Below are 14,479 nucleotides of genomic sequence, written 5' to 3' on the forward strand. Positions count from 1 at the left end.
TATACCAAATGAACCATGGGAAAGCATTGCTATGGATTTCATTATGGATTTGCCAAGGACGCCACAGGGAAATGATGCTATTTGGACCATCATTGACAGGTTTAGCAAACAGGCACATTTCATTCCCGTGCGCAAGACAATAAAGCCAGATCATATGGCTAGGATGTTTTTGGCACAGATATTCAAACACCATGGCATGCCTAAATCTATTGTGGGGGATAGAGATCCTAGAACCACAAGCTTATTTTGGCGCGCATTGTTTGACAATATGGGTACAAAGCTAAACTTCTCATCAGCTTACCATCCACAGACAGATGGGCAAAGTGAAATAGCAAATTCAGCCGTCCTCGACTTGCTGAAATCTTATGTATCCGACCGCAAATCGGATTGGGAGAAGTATTTACCACTTGTGGAGTTTGCCTACAACAATACGGTACATACTTCTACGGGCAAGGCGCCCTTTGAGATTATCTATGGCAAGGTGGTACTACCACCCATCCTTCATACAAAGGATGAGATTTTTGCAGCAGATGAGTATGTCAGAGACTTGGATACTGCATTTGCACAGGTACGGACAGCCATAGAGAGGTCTCAAACCAAGATTAAAAAGGCAGCTGATAAGCATAGAAGGGATGTACAATTCAAACAAGGTGATTGGGTCTTGCTGAAATTTGAAAAGGCACGCCTTCGGAAGAGGCCAGGGAAAGAGGGAAAGTACCCTGAACTTTCCAACAGGTATTATGGACCTTTTCAGATCTTGGAGAAGATCAATGATGTTGCATTTCGGCTTGTACTCCCAGATCATTGGAACATGCATAATGCTTTTCATGTGAGCCTATTGAGGCCTTATGTGGGACTGACACCGTTTGAGCCGGTTTTGGAAGACCCACCCGAGGTGGATGAGCTGGAAGAGATTCTTCAACCTGAACAGATTGTTTTTCACAAGGAACGAAAGCTTGCGGGAGGCAAACTTGTTCGTAGGTACCTTGTGAAGTTCAAGAATTATTCAGCTTTGGATGCGAAATGGATGGATGAGGCCTACTTCGAGGATTACCCAGATCTTTTGAAGGCCTATCTGGAGGCTTTTCAGTTGCGGTCAACTGATTAGAAGCCGGGGGGATGTCACAAATCCCTATATTCTAGGGACATGCGGATGCGTGTCAGGCCTAGAAACATGCGGATGCATGTATGTATTATACTTGGGCATGTGTATGGATCATATGAGTGGATGCATATGAGTCCAAGGACATGGCAGGACATTTGTGGACTTTCGGGCGGTGCCCGTGTGGATTCCGGCCATGCACACATGGTGTGTTATGATGGCAGGCGGAATATTTTCAAGTACAAGAATGATGATAGGTGGTTCTCCAAGTTTACATGTGCACAATGCATAAATGATGCATGCCATAACTTTATTTTACTTTGTGTGACATTGTCTTGCTGCCTGGACAATGCTTGTTATTTTGGCTTGTGAAGTCCGAGGGACCGAGGACGCCCGGGCACCTTGTGGACGCGCGTGTGCACTCCTGTTTGGGCCTAAAACTGTGGGCTTATGGGTTTTGCAGGTGGTAAGTGCGTCCACACTCAATTTACAGCTTACTTCATTTACTACTAAGGTTTATTGGTTTGCAGGTCCACACTCATTAATAAGTGGCCGGACAACTTATAATGCGTTCGCATTTGGTTGGACCAAAATTAATGAAGCCCGGACAGCTTATGACCATTTCCCATTTGGTTGGACCTAAACTTATACAAACAGGACAAATGGAGCACTATGGGCTGGACACCTACCTGGACACCTTATGGGGACACTTGTCAGCCTGTATGTGTACCCACCAAGCCCCTTAGGTGGCACTGGAGAAAGGCGCCTCCTTCAAGAGGCCTTTTGGGCTGTTTTATTCATTACTCAACACATTGGAGAGCTGGTTGGAGCTTTGGGGGTTGCTACAGGGCTGGTTGCTTGCTTCCCGGACTCACACAAGCTTGGATAATGATCCCCACACTCTTCTAAAGGGCTGGTTGGTAAATTTCAGACCTGTAATTTCTGGTTATTGCGAGTTTTGGGCTGGTTTCAGGTGTCCAAAGTCAACTTGGACAGTACAGGACAGCTCTAGGGACCTCCACAGGGCTGTAGGACCCTTTACAGGTGGAATTCTCGCGATAGAAAGTTGCTGTTTTGGACTGGTTATTGCACTAAACAGGCCGGACAGCAATGGAATATGTGAGCATGGATGTGTCTCAAGGTTTCCTGGTATAACAGGTGCTTAGGGCAAGCATTGGGGACACTTGCTTGCGGAGAACACAGGTTTCTGGATCAGTTTCTCGCGTGGAAACAAGGCCTAAAGATCCATTTACATCTTGTGCAGGGCGGAGTACCTGTGAGGATTGTGATACTCTTGTGCAGGGCGGATGTACCTGTGAAGAGGCTTGTGCAGGGCGGATGTACCTGTGTGTAGGGCGGATGTACCTACAGATTCTCTTGTTTGAAATGTATTCATTCATGATGTATTTGGAAGAATCAGGTGCAGGCTGGTGGTGAATCCCCAGGCACCCGTAATCTTGTACTTTGCAGACTCTTTTGGTAATATAACCTAAAGGGGGGGGGTCAGCCTATCATCGGCCCCTTTATGTGGTGTACTGTCATTTTCAGTTTTGTGGTTGTAATACTCAAGTGTTAAGTGCTCAGAATCTTGTTCACATTTATACGATTCCAATACACGCGTCCGCCTCCCGTTACAGACATCAAAGAGGGGGAAGATGGAGAGCTGAAATTCAAAAATCAACCTCGCTTGAAGCATGGAGATCACGCATCTCAAAGGTTGAGGTCATTTATGCAAAGGGAAGAGGTGACAGTCACCTCTCGTCATGCATCTTCTCCACAAGGCACAAAGCCTGACAGGTATATGTATGCTAGTGCTCATGGAGGGCATGATGGTCACATGCATTCACGACATGTATTCCTGAACGAAAATTGCCTATGTGTGGTGAAGGACATTGAGGCTTATGTGCGTGCATGTGTCACCTGCCAAAAGATGAGAAATATAGGCATCTCAGTATGCAAGCTCTTTTAAAGATGCAAAAAGGTCATTTTAGAGATTTGCCACCAATTTCTGGCAGTTCGGATGCACGTGAAACTTGCATGATGGATACGTAGCACCAGAAACACCTTTCCACAAGAGGCCAGTTTTAGGGCCAATTGAAACTCTTCTAGGCAAGTGTGAGCACTACTTGGGCACAGTCTCGTAAATAGATCAACACTTAACAGAAATGAACAACATAACACAATAGACAATTCTGAAAATAGATTGGCACAATGAAACCATGGGCCAGAAAGAGCCAACCCCCCCTCAATATTGATATATATTATTGGAGTATTTTATTTTGTACAAGTTTCATCGGTCTTTTAAGCCAAAGTTTCCAAAAACAAACTGTATGAAAACATGTTACAAAACATAAGCATTGATGTAGACTGTCCGAGCTGGGATTCAGCGAAGGAGAAGATCACAGCCAATCCCATCACCCCCGTAGGGGAGAGAACACTAAACTGACATTTCGAGACCACACACGCATAAGCGCTCTTGTGCTAGAGCCTCGCTCTCTCTCACCCACGGTGACAAGGATGCCGGCTCTCCAAGAACACGAACCGGTGGTCACTCCCGGGCACAACCATGAGCAACAACCGAGTAGATACGAACTTTGGAGCGTGTCAACAACCACAAGTACTCAACATGGGCGGCACCTATGGGCACAAACACACATCAGAGGCTTCCCGACCAACACCAGAAGTCAGCGACCAGCACAAAAACAGGCCAGCCAACAGATGAGCAACTGGATACAAACTTTTACAGGTTTTGAGGCGTCAAAATGTTCAAAAACTGGATTTTAGGGTTTTTGATAGCATTATAGGATTTCTCACAACAGATTAGGGCTTCTAACGAGTCATACAGCATGTCCATACATGCCCGTACATGTCTATGAATTCCATACACGTCCATACAGTATAGATTTGTCGTTGGGGCTGGTGGTAGGTGGCCCATGCAGCTACTTGGTGCCAAATGGGAGGCCACCCCTCACTTACTAAAGGTGTCCCCCCACACCAATGGCCACAAAGAGTGCCCATGCCGAAAAGGGTTGCCCACATTTGGCCTTTAGCCCCGGACACTAATAAGTGGGCACCTCAGATTTTTAATGTGAGTGTGAACCTCCAAAGGTTACAAAAAATTGCATTTAACCTTATACCACCTCTTCACATGCCATGAACCCAATTAGAAGACATGGCATTTTCACCATTCATGGGTGGGCGTCCCCTACCCATGAACTAGACATGTCATAGCAAGCATTCACACGAATACAATTCATGCGAGTTTTAGGCACGCAAACCATAGTAACATGCAACGCCGTTCCATAGCCTTGGGAACGAGGGAGCGTGTTCCATAACCTGTGTCCTTCCCGTTCCCGTTCCGCAAATGTGCATCCTTGGCTAAAGGCATTCTGGGTCTAATTTTTTAGTAAATGAGAATTTTTGTATTTTTCTATGATACCGTATCATATCATATGAGAGTGGTGTATGACCTTGCATCTAAAAGGCTTGGTAATATATGCCCTTCATCTCCTTAGCTTGCAAATGGTAGCCATATGGTGATGACATGTCATTCCCATTTTCTTTTCGGGTTCCCGTTCCCGTTCTAGAACAGACCCCCATTCCATCTGTCCGTTCCCGTTCCATGTGACTATGACGCAAGCATGTGTGCACATGCAACTTAACCATGGAAACATCTCCCTTTCATAGAACTTATAAAATACAGGCATCTCTTGGCACAGGCATCTCTTGGCACAGGTCTGGCACAATACAGGCAGCACGAAGGATGTGTCGCCTCCCATAAATCGACACGAGACTAGGGGACCACTTTGGGTGGAAAAATGGTGACATCCCCCTCGGCTTCTATGCAGCTGACCAAGCTGAAAAGTGTCAAGATATGCTTGAAGAAATTGTAGATAGTCGTGAAGTTCTCCCAATCGGACCACTTCACATCGATAGGTAGTATGAACTAGGCTCACGAATTCGATTTTTATAAAATAGGTCTACCTGGGCGTGGGCTTTTATGAAATAGGCCAATGATAGGGTTGGTGTGCAATGACAACTGTACTTAATGCCCTAATAATTGCAAAGGACAAGAAATTTCCTTAGAAATTGTAGCTGGTACAGATTGGATGACATGAGAATCATTAAAGGACATGAGTAGGTATGTCCTTACAAGTCTTCAAGGCAGTTTTAATTGGTTCGTACGTGTCCAAACTCAAGGCTCAAGTGTCCATGCTCTCACAAGGTATCTCTTGGAAAGCTTACCACCAGCTAGCTCTCTCTCCTTGTGAAGAATAATCTGCTCAAGGTATAGAATCTCTTCTAGCTCACCAACCTCAGGCAGATCTTCTGTGACAAGATCTGTTGTCACAGAAGATCTATTGGATCTAGCCCCACGTACTCTCACAAAAGACTCACATGAAAAGCATTGTGAATCCACCAATGGTCAGGTAATGCCAATCGGAAAACAACCTCATTTATCTCCTTGATTGCCTTAAAAGGCTCATAGTACCTAGTAGAGAGCTTAGGACATGTTGGCCTCTTCAAAGTCTTGCTTTCTCAAATTTCAGCAATACCCAATCATTCTCCTTGACATCCATTCCCTTCTATGCGTGTCAGCATCCCGTTTATGCTTATCTTGCGAACGTGCAATGGCTGGCCGCACATGTGCAAAAGCAACATCAAGGTCCCAACTCTTGACCCCTAATCCACAGTTCCCTACTAGGGTATGCTGGACAGGCGGTATAATGCCGATATGGAGGTCGAGATGGAGCTAAAGGTAGGAAAGATGATGGAGGAGTATGGAGCTGGATAGGCCACATGGCATGGCATGGAATGGCGTGGAGTTGGCTGCCGACTGCAGGCAGTATGGAAGGATGCACGGCTGATCCACGACATCAGGTATGGGGGGTCCTTCTTGGGCAAGTTGATGGCACGCGGCTGATCATGGTAAGTGGAGGGTCTTTTATTTGGCAAGAGGAAGGAGGTAACGTGGCGCACAGCAAGGGAAGGTCTTAGGTAATGAACATGATGGCGTGGCATGGCACACGACGTGGTGGCCACATGGCCACTTCCAAACAAGGAATGGGCTGATCAACCATTTATGATGAGCACACTATAAAAGAAGAGGTGAAGAGAACATCATGGGGGGGACTGTCGTGAGAAGGTGGAAAAGGAGGAGGACAGGGTCGACATGCTGTTGCTGTGAGGAGTGGAGGAAGGAGAGGTGGAGATGATGTTGGTATGAAAGGTGAAGCCGTCAAAGGAGAGCTCGTGAAGAAGAAGACCATCAAGCTATTGAAGGACACAAAGCCTATTGAAGACTGAAGTCTACGACTTATCAAGTGACCATGATGTTGCTGTGAATGAGACTCATTTGGTGCATTCCTTCTCGAGATTCAAGAGTACAAACAGAGATAATTGATGCAGAGCTTGTAAATGATGAGGACCTTGATTGAGATAACTGCTTGTACATGTTTATAAAGTTTACTTGGTCATAAAGCACTGCCTATTAGCTGTAAAAGAGAACTTTAAATTTCATACTCTATGTACTTGTTTGGTCCTTGTGTTGCCCTCACATATCATTGTAATTCGGTGTGTCTTGGGTGCTGAAGGATTCAGTGTAATAATGCTCGTGTGGCTGGGTTTTGGGATGATGTAATGATTCACGGTGTCTTGGTTGAGTTGCTATAGAAGCCCTGGTGTTGTTCATGCTCGACCTCACAACATATCAAAGGTGTAGAGCCCTTGGGCATACCCGTGCCATGTGACTAGGTCGGTGATGGGGGTGGGGGGCCTCCTCTCCTCTAGCATCCGCCATGCCTCAAAGTTGTCTGCATTCAAGAAACACCTGTAGAAGTCCTCCTCCCTCTCAGCCAAGAATTCCTGCTTCTTGCACCTAGTAAATCGCATGGATCTCCGTTGTGCTTGTCGTGCCGTGATGATGCCCCTTGCTTGGTCTTGGTGAAGCTGCACACGGTAGGCTTTGCACTCCTGATCATACCAGATGTTTTGGGGTATGGATCCAATAGAGGCTCGGTTTTGTTGACGGGTGGTGCACAGGTAGGTCGCGTGAGCTGACTCATGTAGGATAGCTGAGAGCTGGATGGTGGCATTGGCAAGGGGGGTGGTATGTAAGTTCAATGGCTGAGAGGCGATGCCATATGTGATCCTTGTAGATGTTCTCGAGATCATGGTGGAAGTGCACCTTCGTGTAGGGGGAGGGTCGTATGGGATATGGCACCAAATGTGGGAGATTTAAGATGACGAAGGCAAGATATGTATGATCAGCTCGGATTGGGGGGAGGGGTTTTGATGAAATCCTGTATGTAAGGGGTAAAGGCCCAAGAGCCCATTAGGTAGTCCACTGTACTACTACCTCCTCCGTATGGAAAGCATGTGAATCCTCCAAATTCTGGCCATCTAGAAATGCTGTTATATATAATCAAGTTATGTGCAGCGTCCATGTCTAATAATGATCTCCCTGTTGCTGTGAGTCCCATGTCCTGCTGTTGCACATCTCTGTAGGGTCAAGCTCATACATGATGGCTGAATCACAGTCAAAGTCATATGGCTGAGACTGGAGGCTCCATGTCCTTTCATTGAAGTCACCTACAAGGAGAATGTCTCCTTGTGTGGAAAACTCCATGATGTCGTTGTAAACTGGCATGAATAAGGAGGAGTTTCGTGAAAAGAATCCCGATGTATCTGGCAGGAAGTAGCACACAGCAATGTACAAGCTTCGCCTCTTGGGAAAGCTGAGCTTGACCCACATGAACCTGGCTTCCTCATCCTTCTTCATCACTACGATCATAGGGCTGAGACAGTCTCTGAATAGTATTACTACTCCACCCGATCCTCTAACCCCTCCATTATTCCTGGTTTCTCCTCGATAATCTCACTTCCACGTGTATCTAGTGACCATTGGAAGACCACTTTCCAGACTCTGATGAGTCTCAGTATAGAAAACCAGCTGCTGCCCATTGTATGTCTCCATGAAGCCTTCCAGGTTAGACCACAGTATCCTGTTGCAGTTCCACACGGCTACTATGAGTGTATCCTTTGTCCCATAGACCTCGCACCGTCATGCGGGTCATTTATCTGTGATGATGATTTTGCCATCGCAATAAACTGTCCATTTGCCTGCCTTCCATGCTTTCATGACCTGGGCCATACTTATTTTGCGGTGTTCTACTTGTATCAGCGTCAAGAGTCATCTCCCAAGTAGATTTTGGAGCCCCGAAGGGTTACTCTCTTTTTGAGAAACTCCGTCCGCGATGTGTTATCAGGGAATCTACGTATAAGGAATTGTTCCCTTGTTGCATCTTCCCCACCCACCATTCCTCTACGAATGGTGTGCTTGCAATTCCCATTTTGTTGCACAATGTGGTGGCATTATCTCTAGGGTTGGGGCTCTTTTCAAGGCCTACTAAAGCTCCTCATGTTTTAGAGTGAGAAAAAGTGGGAGGAGTGGAGGTGGAGGAGGAGGAGGAAACACAACAAACAGTTAAAACGAAGGAACAGAACGATAAGTGGCAGAAGCAAGTAGAAGCTAGAAAAGCAGAATGGACCAGGAGCAAGGACGAGGAGGATGTTCTATAAAATACGGTTCAAGATTGAAATGCAGCACATATTACTTAAGATGAGCTTGTATCAAGACTAAATACACAACAATGAAACGCTTACCATCAAGGCAAGTTGGGCACACATCCTCATCCTCCCCAAATGACATCATGGACTCCACCCGTCCCATTGATTTTATTGATTGTTGACGTTTTCCAGGTGAATCAGGCTTGTAGATTAGAGTTTCATCATCAAAATCCACACCATTTCTTCTCTGTAAGGTCATCATTTGTTCGCCATCATCACTGTTGCTCCTTCGTAAAGGTTCAGATTCCCCACCGTGCAACTGACTCATGCCTACTTTCTCGCGCCTTGAAACTAGCCCATCTCTCTGCAATCGGACATATCTTGGGTCTACATCATAGGGAAGAGGCCTTGGAGGAGCTCTGTAAGTATCTGGGGAATTGTCAAGAGCTGCTGCGACTAACAACCCAGCTGAAGAAGGAGTTCCAATAGTTTGCATTGCAGAGACCAAATCACGGCCATCCGTAGTGTGAAATAAAGCACCATACTGCAGGAAACAAACCAGGTATTAAATGCAGAACTGTGTTGTAACGGGCAATACACATACACAATAACTACACATACGTGAATCTCTTAACATAGCAACAAATGAGATCATCAGCTCCAACGGAAACTATTAGGTTGAATCTGCTACTAAAACAAAGATGGAACCACCAGCTGAGTATAGAATAAGAAACTTGAAAACTGCCACTTGATAGAATCACTGAGCAACTTGTAATCTTGGAGCATGTTATGTACCTCAGGTTAACCAAGGCTTTGATTGGCTAATCTGTGGTTTAGAGGACCCAAAAGATTAGTAAGCAGATTGATTATAGTGGCTAAGGCTCATAAAGCTAATAATCCCATAAGTTATAGCTAATTATAACTTACAAATGAGTATATGAGTGGATTATTGTCGTGACAAGATGGTTTGGACCTACACCAATGGATGCAATGATCAATCCACCCCTGATTGTCCATCCTTGAGGCAGACAATCTACCAGATGGTAGGCCCTTGTGGTATGGGACACAAGAGCTAGGGCTGACTGGTGTGAGTTTGTATGGACGGAGCCTTAGCCCCTATGCTCGGGGGAGATCTACTGTCTTGGATCTATGGTTGGGTAATGAGCTAGCCTCCGGAACCTTAATCTGGATACTAATCTTATGCTTGTTCAATGTTCAGGAGATCCTAGGAGGTTTCTCTCACGCGAATCCCCATACAGTTGGTATCAGAGCAACCCTAAACCAACGGAGGACAAGAAGGTGATGCACGGAGAACAATTCCTGTATGCTTCCAGATCTGCTCTTTTACAGTTTCACATGAAACATGTATGTTCCTGAATCTGTATCACTAGGGTTTGATGCATAGTCAGATTTAAAGGTGTGATGTACTTGTTTTTCCCTATTTGTTTTTTGAAGTCACCTAGAGGAGATAGAGTGGGTGCATGAGCATTGAGGAGGGGAGAAGAGAAGTTTGGGGTGCATGAGTATGTGCTTGAGAAAAGACATGTGTGTATGCTTGTGTGTCCATGCACGCTAGATATGTCACATGTGTATGCTTGGACTCTGTCTGTATAGGGAAAAGAAAGCAGGCAGATGCTTTTTGGTGCTTGTTGTGTGCATGTGCAGATGCAACCCTGGTACACAAGCCATACAGTTGTGTGGGCTGAATGGACTGTACAGGTGCTGCTGGTTGTACAGGTGCCAGAGAGGCGCACAAGAGGCCATACAAGTGTTGGCCGTACAGGTTGTGGGGGGCATGCGGGCCAAACAACAGGCAGTGCCTCAGTCCAGGGGACATAAAGTAGGCGTACGGTAGGGCCATACAACAACAGGTCATGCAGGCCGTATACACGTGGCAGATCCAGCTGTACAGTAGGCACATCTGCCACAGCCACATGTGTGCATGCGGGTGGGAAAAAGCCTTTTCCCAAAAGTAGCTAGCCCATAGAAAAGCATGTAGAAGTGTTATTTTCAGGACTCTTACATAAAAAGCATGCATTAAGATTAAAGCTTCTCTCTTTAAAAAGCTTATAAATGAAAAGCAAAGCCTTTAAGCACATCTGGATGGGCAGACTTGACAAGTACATAGAAAAATGCAAACTTTGATTGCACGGAACCTTGCTAATGCTGCTTCGAGGCTTCCACAATGGTTTGCAAAATTGTTGGTAGCCGCCCTGCGCGCAGACAACTCAGGGATCTTTTAAAGGCAAGCCTCATAGGTGGGCCTGCAAAGATCACAGACATTCACTCTCCGAGGCGTGGATACTACCAGTTGGAGTTTGACTCGCCCACGGCGTCAAACCGAGTCATGCAGCTCAGCCCTCTTGCATTGCGTATGGCGCAAGCCTTCTTTGCACGGTGGCAGCATAGCTTCGATCCTACGTCTAACCCACTGGCTGGCGTGTCGAGCTTCCCCGTGTGACAATTCTCTTTCCAAGCCTTAGGAAGGAATACCTTCCTCTTCTCCCTGTGATAGGTGGTGCCATCGGGAGAGTGATGGAATCCCCCCCCCCCCCCCGGCTGCCTCGGCCCTCGCACGGGCAACCGAGATTCCATCCCTCCGCATCTGTGTGGCCTCGACAGATTCAATGCCTCGTTGTATATCTATTCCTAGCCTCCGGGGCAACCCCATCTAGCAACGTGTGGAGTATTCAGGCCTTCCAGGTCAATGCTTCATTTGCAGACAGATGGGACATCTAGCCAAAGCTTGCCCTCAACGGCAGTCCAGGAGACTGCCTCTGGTGTTCCCAGGGGCCATAAAGTAGGCGTACAGTAGGGCCATACAACAACAAGCCATGCAGGCCGTATACACATGGCAGATCTGGCTGTATAGTAGGCACATCTGCCACAGCCACGTGTGTGCATGCATGTGGGAAAAAGCGTTTTCGCAAAAGTAGCCTAGCCCGTAGAAAAGCATGTAGAAGTGTTATTTTCAGGACTCTTATATAAAAACATGCATTAAGATTAAAGCTTCTCTCTTTAAAAAGCTTATAAGTGAAAAGCAAAGCCTTTAAGCACATCTGGATGGGCAGACTTGACAAGCACATAGAAGAATGCAAACTTTGATTGCACAGGACCTCGTTAATGCTGCTTAGAGGCTTCCACACTGGTTTGCAAAATTGTTGGTAGCCGCCCTGCGTGCGGACAACTCAAGGATCTTTTAAAGGCAAGCCTCATAGGTGAGCCTGCAAAGATCACAGACATTCACTCTCTGGGGCGTGCATACTACCAGGTGGAGTTCGACTCCCCCATGGCGTCAAACCAAGTCATGCAGCTCAGCCCCCTTGTATTGCATACGACACAAGCCTTCATTGCACAGTGACAACACAGCTTCGATCCTGCGTCTCGTCTGACCCACTAGCTAGCGTGTCGAGCTTCCCAGTGTGAGAGTTTGTTTTCCAAGCCTTAGGAAGGAATACCTTCCTCTTCTCTCGGTGATAGGTGGTGCCATCGGAAGAGTGATGGAATCCCCCCCCCACTACTGCATCAGCCCTCGCACGGGCAGCCGGGATTCCATCCCTCCGCATCTGTGTGTCTCGCCGGCCTCAGTGCCTCATTGTATATCTATTCCTAGCCTCCGGGGCAACCCCATCCAACAGCGTGTGGAGTATTCAAGCCTTCCAGGTCAATGCTTCATTTGCAAACAGATGGGACATCTAGCACCGCTTGATTCACCGTTACTAAGAGCCGGTTGAGATGACCATCGTTGCTTCCCCAGTGAGGGCTCTCCCGCCAAAGTCACCAAGCGGACCCCTCAGGATCTTAGGGCAGCCGATGGACTATAGTTTCTTCCGTTGTCCTCCGCCGGAAGAGACAAATATGTTCGAGGAGACAGTAGCACCTCTTCAAGTATGTGTGGTTTTCCACCACTCGAGACCCTCTACGCCAAAGAATGGCGCAATGATATTTTCCTTCCCTCTGAGTGCCAACCCAGGGACGGAGTGGGATTCAAAGTCGGTGACTGCCGCCATTCAGGGTCAGGCAATTGAGCTATCTCATCATCTCCACGATCTTCGCATCACCGACGTACTCACCCATCTATGGCCATTGACTAGAATGGAACTTGGAGGCTCAACCCACACAGATCAAAACGGGGAGATGGTGGCCTCCAGCCTAGAGGTGATGCTATTTGTGTTCACGCATACTTGTCGCCGTACCTCTTGCCCCCTCTTACAGGTACCTCCATTGCAATTGATGGAGTCTAGAGTACGCTTACTCTCGCGCTCGGAAAGAGTGGTGTCACATGGAGGACAGGATCCACACCCACTTGGCACGCCTTCGCCCCAGGACAGATTGTAATTATTCCCCATCTAAACCCTCACCCAAGACTCTTCGAGTGGAGGGCAGTTCCGCTAGTTCCACCTCACATAGAGATCGATATACAGGGTTTAGGGGGCCTCAGTGCTTTCATAGACAGGGTGTCCTCAGAGGAGAGCTGCACAGAGCCCTAGTGGGAGTACCTATTCACATTCTTTTCCTTCAGGAGCATCACCTCTCAGAGGGGCGTACCCGCCGATGTGGGAAGATTTTACCGGGTAGGAGTCATACTTTCTAGTCCCCTTCCTTCAGCCCTTCAGGGACGCAGGGAGGAATTTGCATCTATGTCACAGTGAGCAGCTTTTGCTGACCGCCGTGACTGGCTCAAGAGTCATTGTCCCAAGGCAAGCTCAGTGGGTCACCATTTTGGTTGGAGAGGATAGCGTTGGCTTTTTCAATGTTTATGCCCCGAACGCCGTTGTAGGTAGAGCCCTCTTCTCGAACACAGTTCGGTAGGCCCTTCCGCAAGCTAACTTTTGGTGCATGGGTGGTGACTTCAACATGATAGAGGCAGCAGAGGACAGACTTGGAGGAGGTACGGCCACAGTCTTCGGAGCAGAGTACACTCCCTGGGAGGAGCTGATACTGGTACTTAGAAGATAGGACCCTTGGCATCTTCCAGAGTTTGGGCGCAGCCCTGGGAGCCTTAGCTTCTCGAGATCGGATAGGAGGAGAACCGGCCCCAACCTCTCGAGACTTCACAGGTTTTACGCTGATGAGTGGGCTTGCACCCGTGGAGGCATGATTGGTATCTTGGTAGGCACTTCCTTTTCAAATCACGCCCTGGTTATTTTGCCCCTAGAGGACCCCTGGAGGCACGACAAGCATGTGAGCTCTAGGATTCAGAACGACCTCATTCAAGACTCCGAGATGTGCAGCAGGATAGAGCAGATTTGGGTGGGATTGGACTTTACTTCAAGCTCTGTTGCATGCACACTGGATGTTGGCCTAGGGGAGATCAGCGGTTTCTTGCAGAAAGCAGCACAAAATAGATTAAAGGGATTCCGAGAGCAAGAGCAGAGTCTGAGGAGGGGCTGGCCTCTTTACAGCGGCTTGAGAAGCGTTCCCCAGATTGCCCATGGATTGAGAGTCATCTTGCAACCGCCCGCACGGAGATTAGATCTATTGAGGAGAGGAGAGTGGAGTACAGATATCATGGCGGAGCTTCATTCTAAACCCAAGCTGGGGATAGAGTCACAAGAGATTTCTTCGAGATAGCTGGCCCCACAAGAGGAGAGATGGTATTCGCAGATTGCGTGGCAAGGATAGAGCTATTGTTTCTGACCCCCCCCCCCCCCCCCCCCCCCCCCCCCCCCCCCCAATGTGAGAGCCATTGCCATTGATTTCTTCCGCTCTCTTCTCACAGGTGCCCCATTATCCCCACAAGTGATGGATGCGCACGAGAGGATCTGGGCGACACACCAAAGAGGTGGTTCCACCCTCGCTTACGTC

General features: G+C 47.5%; 1 protein-coding gene across 9 annotated transcripts in view; it reads right to left on the reverse strand.

The window, feature by feature from the left end:
- Window positions 1-14,479, reverse strand: part of LOC147634732 (E3 ubiquitin-protein ligase At3g02290-like) — an 87,699-nt gene that overhangs the window by 18,511 nt on the left and 54,709 nt on the right. For all 9 annotated transcript variants that reach the window (XM_086803902.1, XM_086803901.1, XM_086803899.1 and 6 more), the window contains one exon: window positions 8,768-9,215. In XM_086803902.1, coding sequence (XP_086660028.1) covers window positions 8,768-9,215 — 448 coding nt within the window. The remainder of the gene's footprint in view (window positions 1-8,767; window positions 9,216-14,479) is intronic.

Source organism: Cibotium barometz, chromosome 10 (genome assembly GCF_041138505.1).
Source record: "Cibotium barometz isolate CiBa-2024 chromosome 10, ASM4113850v1, whole genome shotgun sequence".
NCBI lineage: Eukaryota > Viridiplantae > Streptophyta > Polypodiopsida > Cyatheales > Cibotiaceae > Cibotium > Cibotium barometz.